The sequence below is a fragment of the Mastigoproctus giganteus genome, chromosome 7 (assembly GCF_048544385.1).
Source record: "Mastigoproctus giganteus isolate SK-2022 chromosome 7, ASM4854438v1, whole genome shotgun sequence".
NCBI classification, from domain to species: domain Eukaryota; kingdom Metazoa; phylum Arthropoda; class Arachnida; order Uropygi; family Thelyphonidae; genus Mastigoproctus; species Mastigoproctus giganteus.
Window position 1 is genome coordinate 193320835 of NC_143581.1, and position 25021 is coordinate 193345855.

At 33.1% G+C, this 25021-nt stretch overlaps 1 protein-coding gene across 2 annotated transcripts in view; it reads right to left on the reverse strand.

Moving 5' to 3' along the window:
- The window catches only part of Sec31 (COPII coat complex component secretory 31), a 267687-nt gene that overhangs the window by 73272 nt on the left and 169394 nt on the right, over positions 1-25021 (reverse strand). For both annotated transcript variants that reach the window (XM_090378035.1, XM_090378034.1), the window contains exons 14-17: positions 20767-20878; positions 15989-16170; positions 11665-11791; positions 1041-1189 (exon numbers count right to left, since the gene is read on the reverse strand). In XM_090378035.1, the coding sequence (XP_090234161.1) occupies positions 1041-1189; positions 11665-11791; positions 15989-16170; positions 20767-20878 (570 nt within the window). The remainder of the gene's footprint in view (positions 1-1040; positions 1190-11664; positions 11792-15988; positions 16171-20766; positions 20879-25021) is intronic.

Consider the following 25021-nt stretch of genomic DNA (forward strand, 5'->3'; position numbering starts at 1 on the left):
TCTGGACTTCAGCTAATCTGACAAGAGGTCGGCACACGGTATCACCCCGCAAACATCACTGAAAGGGATCGATATGGCGGTCAGATGTTTCCATCTGGGGAGGCATTATCTTGGATGGACATACACAATTCCAGATACTGGAAGGCAGTACTGTAACCGGGGCACACTACTATACTGAGGTAATCCTTCCCCATGTGTGTCTGTTCCGAGGTGCCATTGGCCCCGAGTTCGTGTTTATGGATGATAACGCCACACCCCATCACACTGCAGCTTTTGGAAAGTGAGGACATTGTTCGTATGGATTGGCCTGCCTGTTCCACTGATCTAAATCCCATCGAACACATGTGAGATGCTCTGGGGAGATGCCTAGCAGTATGTCCACACCCACCAGAAAATGTTCACCAGCTGAAGATGGCACTGACAGAGGAATAGACAATGTTACTGCAAGAACTTATCAACAACATTGTTCTAAGTATGGACAGGCACTGCAAAGCCTGCATCGGCATTAGGGGTGGCCCTCCTACTGAGGACCACCTCTTCCCTTTGTTCCATCATTGGCAGTGATGCATCTGTACCTTGGCAACAGTGATGTTGCCATTTTTGAATAACGTCCCTCTGTACTGTTTTGTTTCAGTTATGTCGGTGTTGTTTCCTTCATTTTTGTACCTCATGAGGTTCCTTTGGTATGTTTTTCCCATATCCAGGCCACTCCTATGAGAAACTACAGGTGAAAACCTGACTGGTTCTTAAATTTTGCACACCAGTATATAAACAACATTTTGCATTGTGTGGATTTGAACTGTGAGATGTTTGCTTTTGAATTTTGGGCAAAAACTTTGCCTTCCTTACAAATTGTTTAAAAAAAAAAAAAAGAAAAAAAAAAAGAAAGCAAAGGATGATATTCTGAATTTAGAGTCTATAATTTATAAAAGCTAGCGTTCATTTATGATGACAAACCTGCTTCACAAGATACAAAATTATATTTTGCCGTAAATGTAAATTATGAAGTTCAAAGATCACTTTTCAACTTTCTTAAATACCTGTAAAGATGTAGTCTTATCTGAAGCCTCTTGCATCTTTACCCAACACTGGGCTAATCTTTCTAAATTACCAGCACAAATGTAACAGAGAACTGCATTCTGAACAAGGGAACCATTCTTTTCCACTTCCAGTCTAGCACCCAAGCTTTCTGCAAAACAGTCAACATAGTTATCAGAAGTAAGAAATAGATTTCAGTAGCTGCTTCAAAGAAAAATTTTAAAATTTAACAATGTACACATGTAATTTTCTCTGTGTAATTAATTCTCTATCACATAAAAATAATTCTTAGTTTTCATTACACAATCATTTAAGAAATTTTTTTATTCAATGCATAATAATAACAAGACGGGACTGTGTAAATTTATGAATACTACAGTGATGCTAACACGAGGAAGATAATGCTGTATACAGGGCCATTCAAATGAGTAGGGATTGTGTGAACAAAGTGTAGTCAATAAGCTACAACGGCAGCAAAATTTAGTATCTTAATAAACTTTCAGCATTTGCAAAGTTTCATAATTGAAATCACAACAGCTTAATATAAACAGTAAATATTTAAAGTATTCTTAATTTTATCAATACTGAAAGTATTTTTTTTTTAATCATTTCTAGTTATATCTAAAGAACTTAAATAACACTGCTGTAATTAAGCAGAGAATTAAATAACAAAAATAACAATTAAACAACACTGCAGTAATTAAGCATAACTACACAGAAAATTAAGTTGCTTCTTTGAGGGAGAGTGAAATAAACAGCAATAAACTTTTACTATTAGTGACATATATTGCAAAAAAGATACCTTTGCTGTGCTACCAAAAAAAAAAAAAAAAAAAAAAAAAGAGAGAGAAAAGGAAAAAAAAAAAAACACAAGAGAGGGGTTAAAAGAAGTACACGGGAGAAGAGTTTTAAGTGTTCTGTAAAGTTATAATCTTAGTAACTAATTGATAAAGACAATTTATCAATATTTACTTTTCATTTCTATTAATTATGTATGCAGTGCATTAAATTTTTTTTCTATAATTAATAGAAATGAAAAGTAAATATAATTATATCCTTATCAATTAGTTACTAAGATTATAACTTTATAGAACACTTAAACTCTTCTCCCGTGTACTTATTTTAACCCCCCCTTCTCTCTCTCTCTCTCTCTCTCTCTATATATATATATATATATATATGAAATATGAAAACGAAGAAGTGGAAAAAAAAAGAAAAACAGTACGTGTACCTGAATGCGCAAAGCAGCAAAACAGGATACATGTATATAAATAAGTGTCATCGATGAAAGTAAAATAAAATAAAATAAAAATAAAAATAAATTAAAATAAAAATAAATATAGATGGAGAAGTTATTAAACACAAAATGCCGAGCCTAGTTGAAGAAAAAAAGAATGTTAAGAACCTATATAAAATTAAGTAGAATTAAATCTGAATTAATGCCGAATTAACAGGCCAATCATATGTACAAAAGCTGAAAGAAAAAGAGGGGAGGGTAATAGAGATAAAAATTATAAAATAAAAATTAAAGAATTAAAAATTAAAAATTGGTACATAGATCAGGTATTTCATCAGGGGGCTACACCTGATCATGTACCAAACACTGTTTCTATGTAAACTCATGCTGATGGAGAAGCTGTAGAAATGAAATGGATATAAAAAATGAAATAGATATAAAAAAAAAAAAAAAATTAAATGGATATAAAAATAATTTTTAAAAATTTTTTAAATTTTTTAAAACTCCCGAAACATGAGTGAGGTAGCCCCAACGCAGTGTATTTAGATTAATAAATTATGTAACGTAGTGTATTTAGAAATAAATTGAGTCGATAGTATGTAAGAACGCAAACGCAGTGTGTTTAGTAAATTAAGTGTGTAAGAACGTAAGTTTAAATCAAAAGTATGTAAGTTAAATAATAATGAATAACAAGATAGCGGTATAGAAAAAGGAAGCAATGCAAGGTAGGGGAGGGAAAAGAAGTTAAAAATATAGAGGCGAAGATAGTGAGAATAAGAAAAGTGAGAATGTCCGAATCACCCTCGTATTACACTAATAGTTCAACGGACGGAAAAACAAAGATCAGAAAGTAGAAAGATGTAAAGAGAAGGAAAAGAGTTTAAAGGATACTAGGCAAGCTGGGTGTGTAAGTACCCAACCTCATAGAGAGGGCCTTGGCTATGAGAGTGTTAGTAGAAGTGGAAATTAATACCGCTAGCTTGTAGTGTATATTTTGAGTGATAGACATGAAATATAATAAAAAATATGAAGAGGAGAAAAATTACATACCTATGATATTTGGCAGAAATAAGTTGAATGAAATATAATCAAGAAATGAAGATACAAATTTGCGATCATGATTAATAAGATACAATTATGCAAATATGATTAATAAGAATGGAATGTACACAGAGGGAAAACTATGACAACAATGGTGGAGTTGCTCAGAAGAGAAGAACTGTGGGAGCCCTCTGTGGTTAAAATAGAGAAAATATGATTGGACATAAATAAATACTGATATTAAATTACGAAAAATGAAAAGAAAAACTTAGGAAGTGAAAGAACACGAACATCGTTCTAATAGAAGTCATAATGTGTGATCACTTTCCAAGCAGTGGAAATACCACCATATATATATAAATATATAAAGATATTTATCTGAATATCTTGAACTTTTGCAACAAGTTAGCATATAAATATACAATACCCCACGAAGCTTTTTATAATTGGATAAATGTTACATTTCAGGACATTAAAAAAATTATTTCTAAAACTTACTACCTTTACAATAATTCGCATATCAAGTACTTTAACCTGAAAAAAGCCATCTCAGATTTACAACAAAAATTTATTATCACTCCGGTAGATAAGGCTTCTAATAACTTTGCTATCTTTTGCAAGCAATTTTATTACACCACCCTCAAAAAGGAAGTAGAAAGTTGCTCCACCTTTTTACGCTGTAATCTCGGCATCAATACAATCATCAAAAAAATTATAGCCTTGCATAAAAAATTGCATACCAAAATTCGCAATTCTACTTTGCCTTTCTTGTATATGTTAGCCAAATTCCATAAACATCCAGTTGGCTTCAGATTCATCACTAGTGCCAAAAAAAGTGGCTGTTATCATCCAGGTAAACAATTTTTCAAATTGTTAACTACCATTCTTATCAATATCCCTTCCACTTGGATCATTGACAATAACCACAGTGTCATCAAAATTTTTAATTCCATTTCCAATACATATTCCAGCATATTTAGTATTGAAACATATGACTTCACCAACTTATTTACCTCCTTACCGCATCCCGTCACCACCAAATACGGAGGATGCGGAAAGGTCAGGAAATGACCACCGCATATCCCGGAGCAATATGGCCTTAGTTGCTAATGCTCCCAAATAACAAACAAACAAACAAACCTTACCGCATCACTTGATTGTTAATGTACTTCATCAATTGTTCCTCAAATACAAAAACATTATACCAACAGATGAGGTTACTTGGAATAACTATATCAACCTCTGTATTCTAAACAATTTTATCTACGATGGTAAATATGCTTATAAACAATCCATAGGAGTTCCCATGGGTTCACAAATTTCTAGCATAGTAGCTAATCTATTTCTTCATTATTACGAACATCTATATATGCATAACAATCCGAACCTTAATTTTTATGCATTCCGCTATGTTGATGACATTCTTATTCTCAACATTCATTTTGAAAATATTGCTAAATCCATATATCCAACTGAACTCACTCTCAATACAGAAAACCTTGGCAACCAACATGCAAATTTTCTAGATTTAAGTATTACTCTAAATAGTCCTCCTCTTCGTCACAATTTGGAACTATTCGACAAAAGAAGCGAATTTAATTTTAATATTATCTATTTAACAAATTGGAACTCGAACATTTCGATTAAGGTTCATAAAAATATAATCTACACACAAATTATCCGTTTGGCTAATATTAGTAGCAATCAATCACTTTTCGCTGGTGCTTTAAATGATCTTTATACCAAACTTCGCAATAATGACATTCCCATTAATTTTTCAAATTTTATTATAAAAAATCTCTCTGATTTCATTAAAGAAAAATTCGGTTTCACCTTGCTCCACCTTGATTAGGGTTAATTCGATACCTGTATAGTTGTACATTTGAATGGTGGTATTTCCACTGCTTGGAAAGTGATCACACATTATGACTTCTATTAGAACGATGTTCGTGTTCTTTCACTTCCTAAGTTTTTCTTTTCATTTTTCGTAATTTAATATCAGTATTTATTTATGTCCAATCTTATTTTCTCTATTTTAACCACAGAGGGCTCCCACAGTTCTTCTCTTCTGAGCAACTCCACCATCGTTGTCATAGTTTTCCCTCTGTGTACATTCCATTCTTATTAATCATATTTGCATAATTGTATCTTATTAATCATGATCGCAAATTTGTATCTTCATTTCTTGATTATATTTCATTCAACTTATTTCTGCCAAATATCATAGGTATTTAATTTTTCTCCTCTTCATATTTTTTATTATATTTCATGTCTATCACTCAAAATATACACTACAAGCTAGCGGTATTAATTTCCACTTCTACTAACACTCTCATAGCCAAGGCCCTCTCTATGAGGTTGGGTACTTACACACCCAGCTTGCCTAGTATCCTTTAAACTCTTTTCCTTCTCTTTACATCTTTCTACTTTCTGATCTTTGTTTTTCTGTCCGTTGAACTATTAGTGTAATACGAGGGTGATTCGGACATTCTCACTTTTCTTATTCTCACTATCTTCGCCTCTATATTTTTAACTTCTTTTCCCTCCCCTACCTTGCATTGCTTCCTTTTTCTATACTGCTATCTTGTTATTCATTATTATTTAACTTACATACTTTTGATTTAAACTTACGTTCTTACACACTTAATTTACTAAACACACTGCGTTTGCGTTCTTACATACTATCGACTCAATTTATTTCTAAATACACTACGTTACATAATTTATTAATCTAAATACACTGCGTTGGGGCTACCTCACTCATGTTTCGGGAGTTTTAAAAAATTTAAAAAATTTTTAAAAATTATTTTTATATCCATTTAATTTTTTTTTTTTTTTTATATCTATTTCATTTTTTATATCCATTTCATTTCTACAGCTTCTCCATCAGCATGAGTTTACATAGAAACAGTGTTTGGTACATGATCAGGTGTAGCCCCCTGATGAAATACCTGATCTATGTACCAATTTTTAATTTTTAATTCTTTAATTTTTATTTTATAATTTTTATCTCTATTACCCTCCCCTCTTTTTCTTTCAGCTTTTGTACATATGATTGGCCTGTTAATTCGGCATTAATTCAGATTTAATTCTACTTAATTTTATATAGGTTCTTAACATTCTTTTTTTCTTCAACTAGGCTCGGCATTTTGTGTTTAATAACTTCTCCATCTATATTTATTTTTATTTTACTTTCATCGATGACACTTATATATATATACAATATATACAGTGGATTCCGGTTATTTGGGCCACCAGTTAATCGGGGCAGCCGTTTATTTGGGGCAAATCTTAAAAAAACAGAAACCAATTGAGAAAATAGCCAGGTTTACTTCGCTTAATTGGGACAGGAGACTGCAGCACTGGAGATTACCCAACGATTGTCTCCGATGGTACCACACTGTTTGGTCGAAATTCTGGAGGTCACAACCATAAAACAAAAATAATTAGCAGTCACCTGTTTATTGGGCTTTTCTGTTAGTGAAATCTATCATAAACGGACAGTAAATGCGATCTTACTGAATTTGCAATAATACCGACAGCTGGAATTCTCTGGGTTATTATGATGAAATGTGTTTACACTTCCATGAAATCTTCAATCATATAAAAAAATTAATTTTCAGATCTTCTCTTCATTCCTATTTATAAAGCTTTGTAACTCGTTACTCTGTTCTCACTTGCGCGTATTGTGTTACTTGCAATTTGTGTGTGCCGTGTTCTTTTTATTGATTGCTTATCTTTTTACTGTTTTAAATTTTAACTCCCACCCACAAATGTCAGTGAACAGATATGTCAACTAGTTCAGTATGTATTAATAAAAATTAATATGTACAGTACGTATTAATTATTCCGATTTTCACGTATCATTTAATTTTTTAATTGGTAAGGTAATAAAGGATAAATTTGTGCTAAATATATCTTTACTTTTATAGCCTGTAGATAATATTCCTCCTATTTTTGCTAATTAGAATCGCTGTTTAATAGAATTAAAATTCAATTCACAAACGTGATCACAATGACCAGCACTTAACTACCCATCGTATGGTGAACGGTACTTTACTATGGTGAGTTCGTCGTAACGTGATTTTTGATTGTACAGTGAATCAATTGTAGGGGGGGGACATTGTATTTTTAACTATTTATGTGAAACTTCGGATAATTGGGGCAACCACTTAATTGGGCCAAAATGCACTAGTCCCGATGTGTCCCAAATAACCGGAATGGACTGTACATATATAAGTTAGTAGTCGTGAAGGGCAATGTGCTAACGTTATGTTACTAGTAACGCTAATTATGGAGAACAAAGAAGGGAGCTAAAATAAAGGAGAAGTAAGGAATAATAAGAATTAATAAGAATAACTTAATGCTGTTCGTCCTGTGATTTCAGTGCCTTTTTCAGGGGCCAGCCACCGAAATCAAAGGAGGAAATGGCAATAAGTGGGTATCGCCTCTGTTTCTGACATGAAATATACACTTCACATGAAAAGTAGGTAAAGTTTAAATCAGTTAAAATAATTTGTTTAAATTTAATATTAATTTTAATAGTGCGGCACGTATATTTCGGGGTATAGGGTCAGCTATGAAATATACGTGCCGCACTATCAAAATTAATATTAAATTTAAACAAATTATTTTAACTGACTTAAACTTTACCTACTTTTCATGTGCACCACGTGGAGAGTATATTTCATGTCAGAAACAGAGGCGATACCCACTTATTGCAGTTTCCTCCTTTGGTTTCAGCGGCTGGCCCCTGAAAAAGGCTGAAATCACAGGATGAACAGCACTAAGTTATTCTTATTAATTCTCCTTTATCTTAGCTCCCTTCTTTGTTCACCATGATAGCGATCTCAGTTCTGTTCGCCCTTTGTTCTCCATAACTAGCGGAACTAGTAACGTTAGCACATTGCCCTTCACGACTACTAACTTATGTAGAAATTATGGTCGTTTGGTACTTTCTGCATATAGCAGTGTCCCAGGTCCATAATCCATTATTATTATTTTTATTTCTGTTATTAATAATATCTTAAACTGTTGCTTCCTTTAAAACGTGTGTGTGTGTGTGTGTGTGTGTGTGTGTGTGTCTTATAAACAATGCACATGAAGCATGCAAGGACCATCCAAAATTAACATTACTGCATTAAATGCACTGCACACATTAACTAACTTGTTTAGTTAATGTGTGCAGTGCATTATATTTCAGACATGTTTCATTTTTCTTTTTCTGTGATTAACAGAAGTGAACAGTAAATACAGTTATCTCCATATCAATTAATAATCAATTAATTACTTCATTTTATAGAAGAACTCATGGACTTAAAGTCCATAGTTTTACATTCTCTAAACTTAACCATTTAATTTAATTAAAGTGCTGTATAATATTTATTACTCTTCTTCCGTGTTCTTTTTAAGCCCCCCCATCTCTCTGTGTGTGTAAGAGAATATCTTCGCAAGCGACATCATATAGAAGAGCCTTATGTAACAATACACACTGTGCATGGAATATCTAAAGCTAACAATACTGCTTTAAAACTACATTTAATCTATGAATTTATTTTTTCCATATAATTTATATTGAAGAAAGAAATAATTGGTGATTTTTATTTGCCTGATTTAACAAAAGTTTAAATAACTTGACAATATTTTTAAAAGCCCAATTTCATGAAATTCCTTCTACTGGGAGTCAGACTATCACATGCAGATGGACATGGAAGATAATAGATAATAGGCATATATATGTGTCTGTGCGCATGCGCACGCACCTAAAAATAAAAAATAAACAAATAACTAAAAACATATATAAAAATAAATAACAGAACATAATAAAAATAAAAGTATAAAAATAAAATAAACAACCTGTATTTGCCTCCTCACAGAGTAAGCTATACAGCTGACCTTTGAATTTCCTCAGGCTGGCTATAAGAAAACTTTCTACAATTTAGGGTAAATCTTTCCCAGTAACTTGAACCAGTTCTAAAATCATTTATAAGAATGAAAATGTCACCTTTATCCATTTCACTATCCACACTCATAGCCATATGGGTCCTCAATCTCTATTTCCTCTAAAGTGTCTAATTGCAAGCTTTGTGGCTCACATATTCAGTCTTTCCTCACATGGGTGCCCTTTTACAGATTTGGGGGGGGGGGGGGGCACTCTCTCTCTCTCTCTCTCTCTCTCTCTCTCTCTCTCTCTCTCTCTCTCTCTCTCTCTCTCTCTCTCTCTCGGACCCTTTCAAGGCTTCTCTTTTTAGATGTAGTCTCCATACTCAGACAATATTTCAGGTCTGGCCTTCAATTGCCTTATACATTGGGATAATGACCATCCTAACATTCGATAAATCATTGATAGAGCATCATGAGCCTTTCCTGCTGCCTGTCTACACTGGGAATTGAAATGGGCAGACAGGAAGTTCGTGTCTGCCAATTTCAATTCCCAAATCTCTTTCCTCGTTTGCTGTTTTTATTCAATCCCACCAAGTGTATAAATTATTTTGCCACTGCTGTTGCATTAAAACAGCTTGTCTGATCCTCCTTGAAGCCTACTGAAGTTGATCTGCAGGAGCACTTTTTTGGTTATGATCATTAACCACTCTCCCAATCTGCAAGTTTTGACATACTGCCCTCTATCCCTTCATCAATATTATTTACAAAAATCAGAAACAGCAAGCAATGTTAGACCAGCAATCACAACCATCTGCTTCCTGTACTGCAGCCACCTTGCAATCCATCTTAGACTCTTATCCATAATTCCAACATATTCCAGCTTATACTGCAACTTCTCATGAGGGATTGTGTAAAGTGTTTTGCTAAAATCCACATCAACAATGTCAAAATTATTTCCTACATTCAGCTCATTAGTAACCATGTAAAAATTGGGTAGAAACTCTAGGAACCTTTAGACCAAAAAGTTTCTCTAAAAAATAATCATCTGTAATTTCATCAATATAGCTAATTTCATACTGCTCAGCCTCACTCACAAAGTGCACTGATGAAAGGTCTTCGATGCGAAGAACCTTTTCAATTCATCAGCAACACCAGATAAATTATTTAAGACTTTTCCACAGCCAGTATGCAATCTAATTCATTTTCTTTCCTTGTATTCACATACATGAAACACCTTGTCCCCATTCTTTGTTCTCTTAGACAGTGATTTCTAAAAATCCAAATCATCAATATCAAAATTATTTTCTACATCCAGCTCGTGAGTGTGTCAAAATAGTTATGTTAAACATGATCTTCGATTAACAAAAACCATGGCCTTCAGAATTCCAATTCTATCTAAATGTCCCTGTACCGCACTTTTTGTCATTACCTCCATGATTTTCCCTACCACTGAAGTCCGACCAACCTCACCTTTCTGTGGTATCATTACATATCAACTTGTAGCTGTCACAGCTTTAGTACTTCTCATCACCCTATAATGGCCCCGTGATATCTTTTTATGCTTATGAAACTGGCTAGCTCTGTATTCATCCATTTTTTTTGCACCCTCTTCACTCTATATTTTCTTAACAGCATAGATGCATTCCTGGTTTCTGCAACTTTTTGTTTAAAAATATTCCAAAATTCTAATGTATCAACCTTCCCCTGTTTTCTGCCCAGTTGATAGAAGCCATGTAGCATCTTGAACTGTCAAGGTCCCCTTTCATGAAATTAAACCCCATGCCCTTATCTTTAATAACTACAACCTTTTACTTCATTTTCCATCTAAGGACAACGAATCATTTCATGCTAATGGTTTCTGTATGTGAGCCCTATGATGTCACATGGCTAGTAGTAATGACCAGGTCTAGAATATTCTTACCCCTACTATTTTCTGTAATAAGGTGATGAAAATAATCATCTAGTTTATTTAAAAATTTCATCTACGGTGAATTTCACTCCCACTTGCTCCAATCAATAAGGGGGAAACTGAACTCACCCATGATAAGATATTCATATCTGCTCACCCATTCCATCTGCACGTAGAGCTTCTCATACTCTACACAATCTTCTGTTCAGTAACATATTCCATCTCTCATTTTACTTTTACATCAACTCTTCCCACCACAGAGATTTTATATGGCATGAATAAGTTCTGAATCTGGGAAAGCTTTAGTTGCACCTAGATTGGTTTTGGTAAGAAGCATGAACTCTGGATGCTGAGGCCATGAGATGTAACCGTGCCCATATTCTGATTGTATTGTCAGTTCAGTTTGTAAATTTTTCTTAGAAAAAAGGCAACCTCTGCCAATGTAGTGCAGAATCCATTTAATTAATTTTCATTCCCTATGTAAAAGACTATGGCATTTAAAGTTTACAAGTGGTGCCAAAAATAGACTAAACCAAAAATAAAATATAACACATACCACAAAGGGCAGTAAACTCTGCTGGCTTTGCATATGTTAACACTGCTGCTAAAGCTTCCCTCCAACAGTTTATGTCACAAGTTTTTACAACTTTGGCCCAGTCAGATGTCACCACAGCTGAGATGAGCTGCAAAGAATGGACTGTGATAAAAAAAGACACATCAAGTCATGCAATGGGTAAATATAATTGAGTTACAGGAATAAGTAGGTACAAACCTACTTATTCTTGTAAGTTTCTTTACTTATTTACTCCTACTTATTCTTTTCGTGTTTAATTAATTAAAAAATGAGAGTGATCATTAACAGAAATTAGAAATAGTGGAAAATATGAAAAATTGGTATTATCTTTGATTTTTGTTTAATGCTAGAAGCAAAGCTCTTTGAAAATAATGAGAATTCAAATACTGTAATTTCTCCAATATTATAATAGGTATATTTCATGATGTTTGACATAACTGATTGGTCAATTCAGAAGTACAGTATCACCTACATTTCAGCTGAATTTGGTTCAAATCACTGACTTCAAACTACAGTTGATGATAATATTCTTGTCAAATGACTTGTAAACTTCCCTGATCTAGTAGTCATGCACGAGTATAAGCAGAAAATTTTAATCCAATATCACAAATCAGGATTAAAAATTCTAACACATGCAAATCATAATAAACTATTTCAACCAAGAGAAGAAAGTTTAACAGATCATGAATCACTGTTTTTAATACAGTTAAATCATTCAAGTTACAGGGCAAATATATTTTTACTGAACTGTATTGCAACCATTATAATCAGTAGATACTGAGAATGATGTCAAGTTCATAATAGTCTTTCTGGTACAGATTCTGAATTTGAAGCTCTGTATCACGTAACTATACACAGGCAATTCTGCAATATGTAAGCTATCTGATATACTTGCCATTTTCCACATACAAAACTAGAACTGCTCAAACTTTGAGAGCAGATAAAGAGCAGCAATCTGATTCATTGTTAAGATATGATTTGTAGAAATAATACAGTGTCTTGTATGCCAGTAATAAAAATCAAACCGACAACAAATTTTTCTATTCAATTCAGGGCAAAAAAAAAAGTGGAAAGAAGAGAAATATACTAATAAGTGGTTCTATTTGTTTAAAAAAAAAAAAAAAAAAAACTTAAGACATTAAAAGGGATGTGTTTGATAAGATAGAAGTAGATTTACCAAGATAACTGATGGAAGAGTAAGATGCCAATAAGTGAGCTTTACCTTCAGATGGAGATGTAATAGCAGAACCATCAGGATGCAACAGTAGTGGAAGTATGGATAGACTGAAGCTACATCTTCAGTCCATCAAGACCTAAAGGTTCATTCACTATTTGGACAAGAAGCAAGTTTCCTACTCTTAGCTTATTTGAAACCAAGGTTAGCTTTATTAATAACCTTTTTACACTGCTGCTGCAAGCTTAATATAGGCAGAACATAAGCTGGAGATTTAGTTACAAGCTAATTGTGATAAATTACATTCTTATCATGAACAGCTTTAGCACATACAATTTTTAGAAAGTCAAGTTTTAGATAAAGGACAAGAGTTTAGGGTGGAATTAAGAATACGGAATCATTCCTATAAAATTAATTTTACTGATATGATCTGAGCAAATGTTTGGATCACAGGATTTAAAACAGTAATCCAATCAAGAAAAAGCAGAATAGAAATTGCACATCATCCTATTTTAATGCCAAATAACAAGCTGAGAATGGCCACAGGAAGGATATTCCGTGGGAGAAGACACCATCACTAAGTTTTGATCTGTTGTACCCAATGGATAGCATACATTAAACTTTTCCTTACCAACAAACTCTCTTTAAAGGAATGATGGTGAGGAAAAGATCAAGAGTGTTAGGCATGTGATTAGTAGAGCTTGACATACATGGTCACCTGACAATGCATTTTATAATTCAGTCTAGCAGTTGAGAGGCTGAGCTGCCAGTTCTTTGTTTTACTATTGCTGTAGTATGTATCTTCCAAGTACTGGAATCACTTGAAAAACATAGTACAATGGACTCTTAGTACAGATGCTAAAATAATGGCGCCATTATTTTATGAAACAAATCTTACTGGCGAAAGAATGTAATGAAGAATGATAGCCCCCAATTAATCATAATTGACTTTTGTTACAATAGCATGAAAATTAAAGTTGTGAAATGAGAACTATATAATTAGTTCCACATTCAACAATGTTTATAATTTTTTAAAGTTTGATCAAAAAAAAAATAAATAAATAAAAATAAACATTTGAAAGTTCTTCATTTGTAATAATAATAATAAAAAAAAAAACACTTCACTTACTGAGCTTTATTTGCAGGCACAATTTTCATGTGTTCACAACTCAGGGAACAACCTAAACAATTTAACTGTTCTTGTGCTCTCGTAAATTGTGTTGATTTAGCAGGCCAATATATATCAATTATAATTACTTTAACTATAGATAAGAGTTAATCACGTAAAGAAATTTAAAAGCTTTTAATTTCCATAGTTTGATTATAAATGGGCTATCTAATACCACAGCATGAGATTGACTGATAATGGCTGTTCTGGAAGACATTTTTTTAGTATTCCCCTCCAGCTAGAGGAGGAGGAGGTAGGGGCAGATACTAAATTAGACAAGACAAAATTAACTTAAATAACTAATGTAATTTTTAGCAGCAGAGACTAGATCATGAACAAATTCAAGGTGATTATCAATGTCTGCTATCCTAGTATATAAATAAACAAGATGTAGATGAACAAGTTAGCACAAAGCAACATTTTAGTTCTTAGTAAATTACTAAAGTAGGTGAAATGGCACCATATTGTGAATGCCTTCACAAGTTGCCTGTTATTGCACACACTTACCCAGTAGAGAAGACTAATATTACTTATACTCAGTGGATACCACCAGCCAGCTGGCACATTTCGAAGCTTGTTGGCTCCTCATCAGTGGGCAGGTAGATACTCCAGTGATACAACCCAATTATGAAGTTTAACTTCACAATATGAGAAATGCCAGATGAAGTGCAATGGTAAAGTACTAAAAAGGATTTAGCGACAAAAGCCTCAGACTACAGGAAATTTACTAGATGAAAAAGTTAGTGCAACCCACCAATGAGAGGGCAACAAACTTTGAAACAGTGCCACCTGGGTGGTAGTATCTGCCGAGAATAAGTAACATTAGTCTTCTCTATTGGGGAAGCATTGTTTCTTATTGCACTAGTAATAAGCTCATTGTGAATATAGCAAAAGGCATTAACAATATGAGATGTAACAAAAATGATGCCATTTCACCTACTTTGGTAATTTACTATAACTAAATTGATGCTTCGCACTAACTTGTTTGTCCAGTAAATTTCCCATAGTCTGACACTTTCAGCCCTAAACCATTTTAGTACATGAACAAGATGTATAAGGTTGTCATTAATAATAATAAAAGATTCAGCATTTCTACCAACTGGATCTGTGTGAGTAGAAAATTAAAGCCAAATTAAGTGTAAACATTAAAATCTTCAAGGAAAATAATTAATTCAGTGTTAGAAAATTTAGATTATGAGGGTGGGGGCTGAAGTGTTTTTTTTTTAAAATTCAAACTTCTGAGCGGTTTGGAGATTTGGGAGAATGACAGTGGCAATAAATGAATTTGATGGACTGGGGCAGTAAGGATATTTTAAGCTGGATCCAGATTAGAAGTTCTGACAATGATATCAGAGCAGATACATGCAGAAGTACTGACTTTAAAGCAAAAGGAATTATAAAGTGGATAATTAAGCAAATGAAATGAGTGGTGGTTGCAAGATATAAGGAAATACCATTGCATCACTCTGCAGACCAAAACATTTTTAGCCAATTCAAGCCTCCAGTAAGCAAAGGTAAGTCAGCTACCTAATATTACCTGTATTAGAGGGTGACCATTCCTTTGTGTGGTGCCGATGCCACATCTTGACTTCTACTTATGTTAGTTCACAGCAGGGTGGTACCCTCAACGTACCAGATACAGTATTTTTGCAGATGGCAGATACTTCATCTGCAAAATGTTATAAACAGTCCAACCAGAAATGAGGTGATAGCAGAGGATTTGCTTGTCATAGGAAATCACTTTGTTGAAATTTGGCCAATTTGACTCACAAGTGGACTTAAATATCAGCTTCATCAGTGTTTTAAACTTCATGGCAGCAGCAACTTCAGTTAATAGATTATTTATCTCACAAAATTAACTAAAATAAAAAAAAAAAAAAAAAAAAAAACCAAACTTTTTCCTAAATATGAAAAACAGTCTTAAAGCAAATTATTACAACATTAAAAAATAATTCGTAGCTTACCTTAGCAGAACTAGTAGCAACAGCTTGAAAATATTTCTTCTGAGTCTTCTGTAAAAGTGTTTGACCTCCAGCCTGGGCTAACACTAAAGCATCAGCCCATCGACTATCCCTCAGACAAAGCTCAACAGCTGATTCCACATTGCCAGTTAACAGAGCTTGACTTAACAAACCATCTGCCTCAACTGTAAACATAATTTATTATTACTTATTAAATAAAAATGGAAGGGCACTACAGAATTGACAATGAGAATAAAAATTATACAGCAAACAAGTAAATTACATATCATTGGACAGCAGGAGTATTTTAATTTGTAGGGGAAAAAAAAAAAAAAAAAATTAGATAAAAATACCCAAACCACAGTATCAAATATCACATAAACACGAGCCAGGTTAGTTTGATAATCAGCGCTCATATAGTAGTTTTAACATTTAGCCTTTAAAACGTTTTTCTTTTTTATATTTTAATTAATATTCTGTTCCAATTTTATTTTACTGTAGTGTACTTAAGTGGCACACTACTGAAGTCATATTTCTTTGCCACTCAATTTCAAGTTTGCTATTGTTTTATCAAATACAGGCAGTTCCTGCTTTACGAGTTCCCGGGTTTATGAGTTTTTTTTTTTTTTTTCAAGTACCAACAAAATCGAAAATATAGAGGTTAATTGCATAAAATGAATGTTAAACATTCATAAATACCGCATTTCAAACCACGCATGTAGCTATACAATACAGTGTACCCCACTTTACGATATTAATCCGTTCCAGAGACACCACCGTATCGTTAAAATATCGTAATGTGAACCCGATAACACATTGTTCTTTAGTTATTCATTCCAAGATCTCGGAAGTTGCAATTTCCTCTATATAACTCTCTAATAGGTTGTTTTTATAGTGTAAATTGTATTAGTTACCAATTCAAATCATTAAAATGCATTACAATTTCATCGTTATCATATGGTCTGTTATAAGAACCAATTTTGAACAGGCTTTGTGATATTTTTCTAAAGCACATTTCTGGAGGTCGCGACCAAAAAAACAAAAACAATTTGCACTTTCCGGTTTATTAGGCTTTTCTGCTACTGCAATATTATAAACGGGTAGTGAACTCCATGTTATTGCATTTGAGAAAATACTGATAGCTGGAGTTGTGTGGTTTTTTTTTACGTTGGTGAAACGTGCTTCCCCTTTACTGAAATCTTCAATCGTATAAAAAACAATTTCGGAATCTTCTCTTCATTCCTTTTTTTAAAGCTTCGTAAACTTGTTACTCCATGCAGATCGTGCGTTCCGTTAAAAATGCTTATGCATTCTATTGAAATTTATAAAGAAAAGAGAAGATTATCTTGGAAACAAACGCCTCTTGAAGCATTTCTGAAGACGACTCCTTGTGCAACAAACCAACGAGTGCCGAGCCAATAATGAGTGATCAACGAGTGTGCATTTAGTGGATGATGATGATGATGGTGAAGAATAAACTTTCTTTAACGTTGCTTGATTTTGCAGGCTACGTTTTCATTTTTTGGATAAATCAATCATTGCTTAAACTTAAACTAATTTCATTGTTGATAATGTAACCCCTATTTTTAACATTAGGTCTATGGGAAATATATTCCTGCTTTACGAGCGCGCTAGGAACAAATTACCTCGTAAAGTCCAGAACTACCTGTACAACACAATATTTCCGCTTTTTTATATAATTCAAGATTGTTCGTGAGTTTACAAATTTAAACCTTAAAATATTACAGAATATTATAATATAACCAGCATAATTTTATGACAAGGAAAATATGAGGATAAAATTCAAATCTGAGTTGAGCCTGCCTTTTCTTGCTGGCAAGATCTCCTACTCGCATATAACACTTTTCACGATCTACCTTCCCATTATTAATGATACTCTCCAATTCAAATTGTGTTATATAACTCGCAGTGAATATCTGTGAACTGAGGAAATCTGTGGAAGGGGAGGAAAAGAGAACTAGTTGAATTTGAGAAAAAAAATTTGCTTTAGATAGGTAGTAACCATGGCAAGTCCAATTCCACCACTAAAACCAAAGTTGTGATATCATTTCATCTGTGTAGCATCTGTAGAATCCATTCATTACTAAGCTAAAGTTAACATAAAGTTCACAAAAAAAAAGGTAACTAAGTTACTTTCAATTATACATTAAATATATATTTTTTTAAATCTTTTGCTATCCAAGGAACTATCAACTAACTCTAATACCAGTAGCTGGTATTGGAGTTAGTCAATTTTCAGTTCATAATTGCATTTGCTGTTTGTTTACTAACAAACAGTAAATGCAACTAACTCCAACAGCAGCTACTTCTTTGACAATGACCTTATAAATTAATTTTTCATTTAGATTGTTTTGTTGAAAGTTATAAAAATTATTTAACCGATATAAGGGTTAGTTCTGAATTCATGTAACATGAATCCTTTACTTTTACTATTTACTGTCTGGGGATGGGGGGGGGGATTAGTTAAAAGAAGCAAAAATAATAACGTTACTTAACTCTGCACACAGTAGCTGAAAATGGTGGTTACACTGGTGTGAAAATATAAGAGAGCCACGATTAAATATTTAGCTGAAGAAGGACCTATAAACTCGTAGAAGAGTGCACAGTTAGTATGCATGCAAGGAAAAGGTGGTGACATGTTTATTGATAATAACATAGAGTGAACGACAGGCAGTGACTGATGAACTAATATAAGGTAATCAGTGGATCACATAGCACAAATTAAGTGATACTGTTGGTACTAACTACGACTAAGGCAGTGGGTACTTTACACACTTAAAGATGTGTTCAAAACAGGGAAGAAAGGAGAAAATTGGTTTTTATAGAACTCCTTCAGTAGCTGAACAGCCTATAGATAGAGTCCTTTCATAGATACAGTCAGTCAGTCCTCATATAACACATGTTTACACTACACAAATTCGATCATACATGATTTATAATTAAGGGAACGATATCGTATATAACACAAACCGAATTCGCTTATGCACGATTCACCTTTGTGTTTACAAGAAATGGTCACTGAACACAACGCAACAGAAATGAAGAGAAGATTGTGAATGTGATTATTTATGTTTCTTATATCAGTGAAGGGGAAACACATTTCACCATAATAACATAAAAACACACACAATTTCAGCTATAGGTATTATCGCAAATGCAATTAGTCCAAATTTACTACCAGTTTATAACAGATTCCACTAGAAGAAACACAACTGGAAATTGTTTTTATTGTTTTATGGTAGTAACCCCCAGAAATGTGCTTTAGTAAAATGTGAGCTAGTGAGGTGTTAATAGTGTGTCTCTGCCTTTATGGTGTTGTTTATTCAGTTGCTACATGTGCAGCTTTGTTTATGTGTATCACACGTGCCTTTTCATTTTGTAATTGTACTTTATTCCCTAAAAATGAGTAAAATACTTAAAATGTGTGAAAAGGAAGCGTCCTGGTAAAGACACTACAGGTTCAGAGAGAAAGAGAAAAGCAATTTCGATAGACAGAGGCAGACTGAGTCAAAAATTCTTACCCAGGAAAATTTGTAGCAGCCTCATACTAGCGTTTATGGCCAAAATCGCACTTCTGGCTTCCGGCCTACCAGGGTTTCCCCGGTAAGGCTTATGGCCAGTCCGCCTCTGTTAGAGAAAAAATATGAAATTGTGAAACACTTTGAGTGAAATGAAAGAACATGTGATACTGCGCATGCTACAGGCCTAAATGAGGCAATGCCAAGAATTAGAAAGAATGCAGAGAAAATAAAAACAACTTTCATAGCAGGAACAACTCATCAAAGTGTAATAAAATCCATTAGATCAAGACACAAAGAATTGGAAGAGATGGAATGGCTGTCATCTGTTTGGATAGAAAATCAAACAAAGAACAAGTTTGCTTACGATAGAAGCAAAAGTATTAGCAATATTTTATTAAGTAATAAAATACGTATTTTATTACGATTATTTATTGTGTTTGGTAATGATTTGGTTACAAATGTGTGTTCAATCTTGGGTGGTCAGCACCTAATGAGGGTTTCTAGGAACACAACTATCGTGATAAACGAGGACTGACTGTATTTTATTTATTTATTCAGTTTTAACCCCTGCACAGCATATGCACTAGGATGGTGAAAACTATGAATGAAGGATTCTTCGTAAGCAGTTATAGGAATGGTAAATCTTGGGTAAATTACAGCTGTTCTCAGATTCATAAGTATCAGCAATTATCAGTTACGAATCATAAGCATCAGCAAGAAAAGATATGGTTACTATTTTGGAAAATCTGCAGTATGATCTTTGCTGGACAGTCTAAAATAATGGCTGCATAGGTAGATTACAAACAAATATAGACATACATGTTCTACTACATCATGACAACACTAGGTTACATGTGCTACAAATCATCAAAGGTTACAGTGAATACGGGATGGACTATTCATTCTTGCCTTGCATATAAGCACAGCTCTTGCTCCTAATAACTTTCTTTCATGATGAAAGAGTTCTGCATTGGTGTAAGTGAATGGAATGTAGTGGAAACTATGGATAAATAAGTGTAGTTACTTCTCCATGTGTTTTAGCTGTGCTGAAGGTAAACACTATGCAACTTTCACCCAACTCTGACCATGTTTTCTCCCATAGTGTGGAACAGCAGTCACAGACACTGTGCTACTTATGAAGATTACTTTTTGGATGACCCCAGTATACTTACTGAAAAGACATGACAACTGAGGTAAATAAAAAAATAAAAAAATAAAAATAATAAAATAAAATCTTACTTTCATCAGTATGAATGACAAATGTCATATCTTCCTTTTCTTGCTCTTTTTCTTTAACAGCTATGACATCAAAAACTGCACAACCATCAGTACCTATACTTTCACCACCACCCTATAATAAAATTGGTATTGTTTTTTCATAATCAATTTAAAAAAAAATAACTATGCCAGAAAAAAAAAATCTACTGTATACAAATTAAAAAAATCTACAGAACATATTTACCATCAACCCCCCCTCATATAGTCAAAACATATATAAAAATCAATTTATCGACAAAATATAAATTTATAGCAATATCTCATAAAATTACAGAGGAATTTATAATCAGTAGAAGTAAAAAACATATGTAACAATAGAAATATTGTAAATTGGTAATGTAATAACTAATAGCAATAAATACATGTAATGATAATAAATTTGATCCATTAAGTAGGAATTAATGTTCACCCCCTTCCTGGATTTAATTACAGGAAGGGGGTGTACAGGACAATGATGGACTTCTTGTTACTGCAAAGAATGAAGTCAGCAAACCCTGCAAAGAATGAAGTCAGCTAGCAAATTGCACAATGTAATACGGGACCTTTAGGCCCGCCTACTGTTCACGTGCAATTTCTCTTGTTTCAGTGACCAGAGTTATAGTATGGATTTAGAGTGCAACGAGTAAGGTCAAAATTTAAACATACATTAGTTTTATATTTATTTTATGGTAGATGCAGTTTATAAAAATATATTAATTTGTGCGAATAGTTGTAAGTGTACATATAATAATTATTTGTCAGATGTGATTGCTTCATTAGTTTTGATTATTTTTATTTAATTTAATAAATATGTCAGTACCAAAAAGAAAGTGCCGGCAGTACTCCCAAGAATATTCAAGCTTAGGGTTTATTTCTATGCCGGGAAATGATACAATGCCTCTATGTCTCATCTGTGAAAAAAACATTTACTAACGATGCTATAAAGCCATCAAAGATGAAGGAGCACATTGAAAGAATGTATCCTGATAAAAAAGAAAATAATTTGGAGTATTTTAAAAATTAAAAAAAAAAAAAAAAAAAAAACCTTTTACGTTCAAAACCGGGACTTGTCATTTTTCCACTTCTAAAAATGAAGGTGGAATGGAAGCATCTTATAACACATCACTTTCAATTGCAAAAGGATATCCTCATACAGTTGGTGAAAAATTAATTTTACCTGCAGTAAGAGAGGTAATAAGTACTGTAATGAAGATAGACCCAGATTTACTATTAAAAAATATTCTGCTAAGTAATAACACAGTGGAAAGTTGCATTGATGAAATGGCAGAGGATATTAAAAAGTCTTTGTTAATTGTTCTACAAACAAATTCACCATTCAGTTAGACGAGGAAACTTTCGGAAGAATGAGCATATTGATGATTTATGTTTGCTATTATAGCCCAAGAAAAGAAGAAATAACAGAATTTCTTACTGCTGAGCAATTAGAGACTTACGACAGGTGAAATTATTTTTGATTGTTTCGAAAAAATTTTAGACAAATATGAAATATCTATTTCCGATGTAACTGCAGTGGCTTGTGATGGAGCACTTGCAATGATTGGCAAATACAGAGGATTTCTAGCTCATCTGAAGAAAAAAGTCCAGAATGTTCAAACAGTGCACTGTTTTGCACAGACAACATTTAGTTGCAAAAAAAATTAATGATGTTCTAGACTGTGCATAAAAACTATAAATATTATAAAATCAAAATCTTTAAATGATCGTCTTTTTGCACAATTGTGTAATAGCAATGACAAAATATATAATAATTTGTTGTTTCACTCATATGTGCGCTGGCTGTCCAAAGGCAATTGTTTACAGAGATTAGTCAATTTTTGATACAGTTGTAGAATTTCTCCTTCAAATTGATGAACTTATGGGAATACAATTATTAGATTTAAAAAGGCATATATTTTAGTTAGCAGATATATTTTCCCAATTTAACAATATCCAAAATAAGTTAAGAGGAAATGATATTAATCTTATTCAAGCGCGGACAATTATTCTTGGGTTTCGTTCTAAAATTGATCTTTTTTTATCCACACTAAACCAATCAGATTTTTGTTATTTTGAAAATTTAAGACAACTGTCTATTCTCAAAAAAGATAAAATTTCTGCTGACGATATACTATTATATAACGATTATTTCAAAAATATTGAAAGAAGATATGAATGTTCGCTTTAAAGATCTCAAAAACTTGGATGTACCATCATGGATTGTTGAGCCATTTGAATGTGACATAACCGGAATAGATATTTCTTTACAAGAAGAATTAATTGAAATTAGAGATCTCGAATTAAAAGTTTTGTTCAAACAAATGGATATGCAAAATTTTGGAATTTAAAAAAAAAAATACAGTAAATCCACGCAATTCGCGGTCGCTGATTTAATATAAAATGAAACTTTTAAAAAAATGTGAATTTTAAAGCGTCGTGAACATTTTATGCCATAAAAAACATGGGCGTGGCTAAAATAATCTTTCCCGGTAAAAAAGCGCTCAGTGGGTGGGGGGACAAAATCGCGAGCGTGGATGTTTCTCGCTAATCCTTGTTCAGCATGTGTTATGCGCTTGTCATGGAAGGTTTCGTCATTTGCTTTTAATTTATATGCTTATAAATTGAATAAACTTATCAATTTATAAATTGATATGCTTAAAAGTGATAAATCTACCATTTTGCAGTGTAAAACAGACTTTTTCTAGTGTGTTAACGGAAGAAAGTGACTTTATTTGGACAAGTTCTTTCTAACCCGTACAAAAATATGGCTACGAATAACAAGGGAAATGTGAAAAGATCAAAGGTGATGACATCAGCGAATAAAATTGAGTTATTAGATAAAATTTCTAATGGTGAAAGTGTCTCCTCAGTGTCAAAACATTATAAAATCAATGAGTCAACGGTACGATCAATCAAGAAATCGGAAGGAAAAATCCGCCGTAGTGTCCATGAAAATGCGCTAATTGCTTCAAACATTTGCTCTGTAGCTCGTGATGTTAGATTAGAAAAAAAATGGAAAGTTTTAAATCTGTGGATAGAAAACGGAACTCATAATAAAATTCCGTTAAGTTCACTCATCATTCGTGAAAAGGCAAAACTCCTTTATCAACACTTTAGTGAAACTGGTGATAGCACTGGCGGGATAAGTTTTTTAGCTAGCAAAGGCGCTGGTTTGAAATTTCTATAAATATTACATTTAATATTAAATTGTTTCATATTTTCATTTCGATGCCATATGCTTGCATTTCACTATGTACTGTCTATGTACATAGTCATATTATGAAGGTACATATAATACATACATAGACAAAATTTTAGACTAGTTTTTCTTATATATTTCATACTTTGGAACGGAACCCCTTTATTACTATGGGAGCCATAACTCAGTATTCGCATTTTCGTTATTCGCGACATTTCTCAGGAACATAACCCCCGCTATTCACGGAGGTTTACTGTGTGTGTGTGTGTGTGTGTGTGTGTGTGTGTGTGTGTGTGTGTGTGTGTGTATGTATATATACGGCAAAAATGCCACGGATTAAAATATATATTTGAACCCTTATTGTTAGCCTTTCCGAGTTCTTATTTAGTGGAGGCAGGTTTTAGCCACCTGAATAATTTATTAAGAAAAAGTAGAAGTAGATTAAATATATCAGAACGTGGAGATTTACGAATAATATTAAGTAATTTTGAACCAAACATATCTAAACATCAAGCCCAACCATCTCATTAATAATATAAATATATTATTTTTATATACTTTTTGTACTATTGTTCATAAATATTTTTTTTACGTTTCCTATTTACTATTATATTTAATAGTAAAGTTACTATTATGAACACGTTAAGAGGAATTATGAAGAGAAAACAAATGAAATCATAGTTAACACAACAAGAGAGTAAGGCGCATTTAGGGCTAGAGCCTCAAGCTGCGAACAAATTTAGACTATGTATATAAAGTGCTTAGCATCATAATACACAGCCATTTCTGAATAAACAGAAAATTTTTAAGGTGGCATCGTTTTAGGTTATATCTCATATTGTGAATGCCTTCACAACGAGTTGCCATGATATTGCACTACTTCGAATAAGTAACGCTTCACCTAAGGAGAAGACTAGTGTTACTTATTCTCAGATAGGTACCACCACCCAGACAGCACTGTTTCAGGGCTATTTGGCCCTTCGTCAGTGAGTGGGTAGGTACCCAAGTGATGCAATGATGGCAAAAACAGTTATGAAGTAT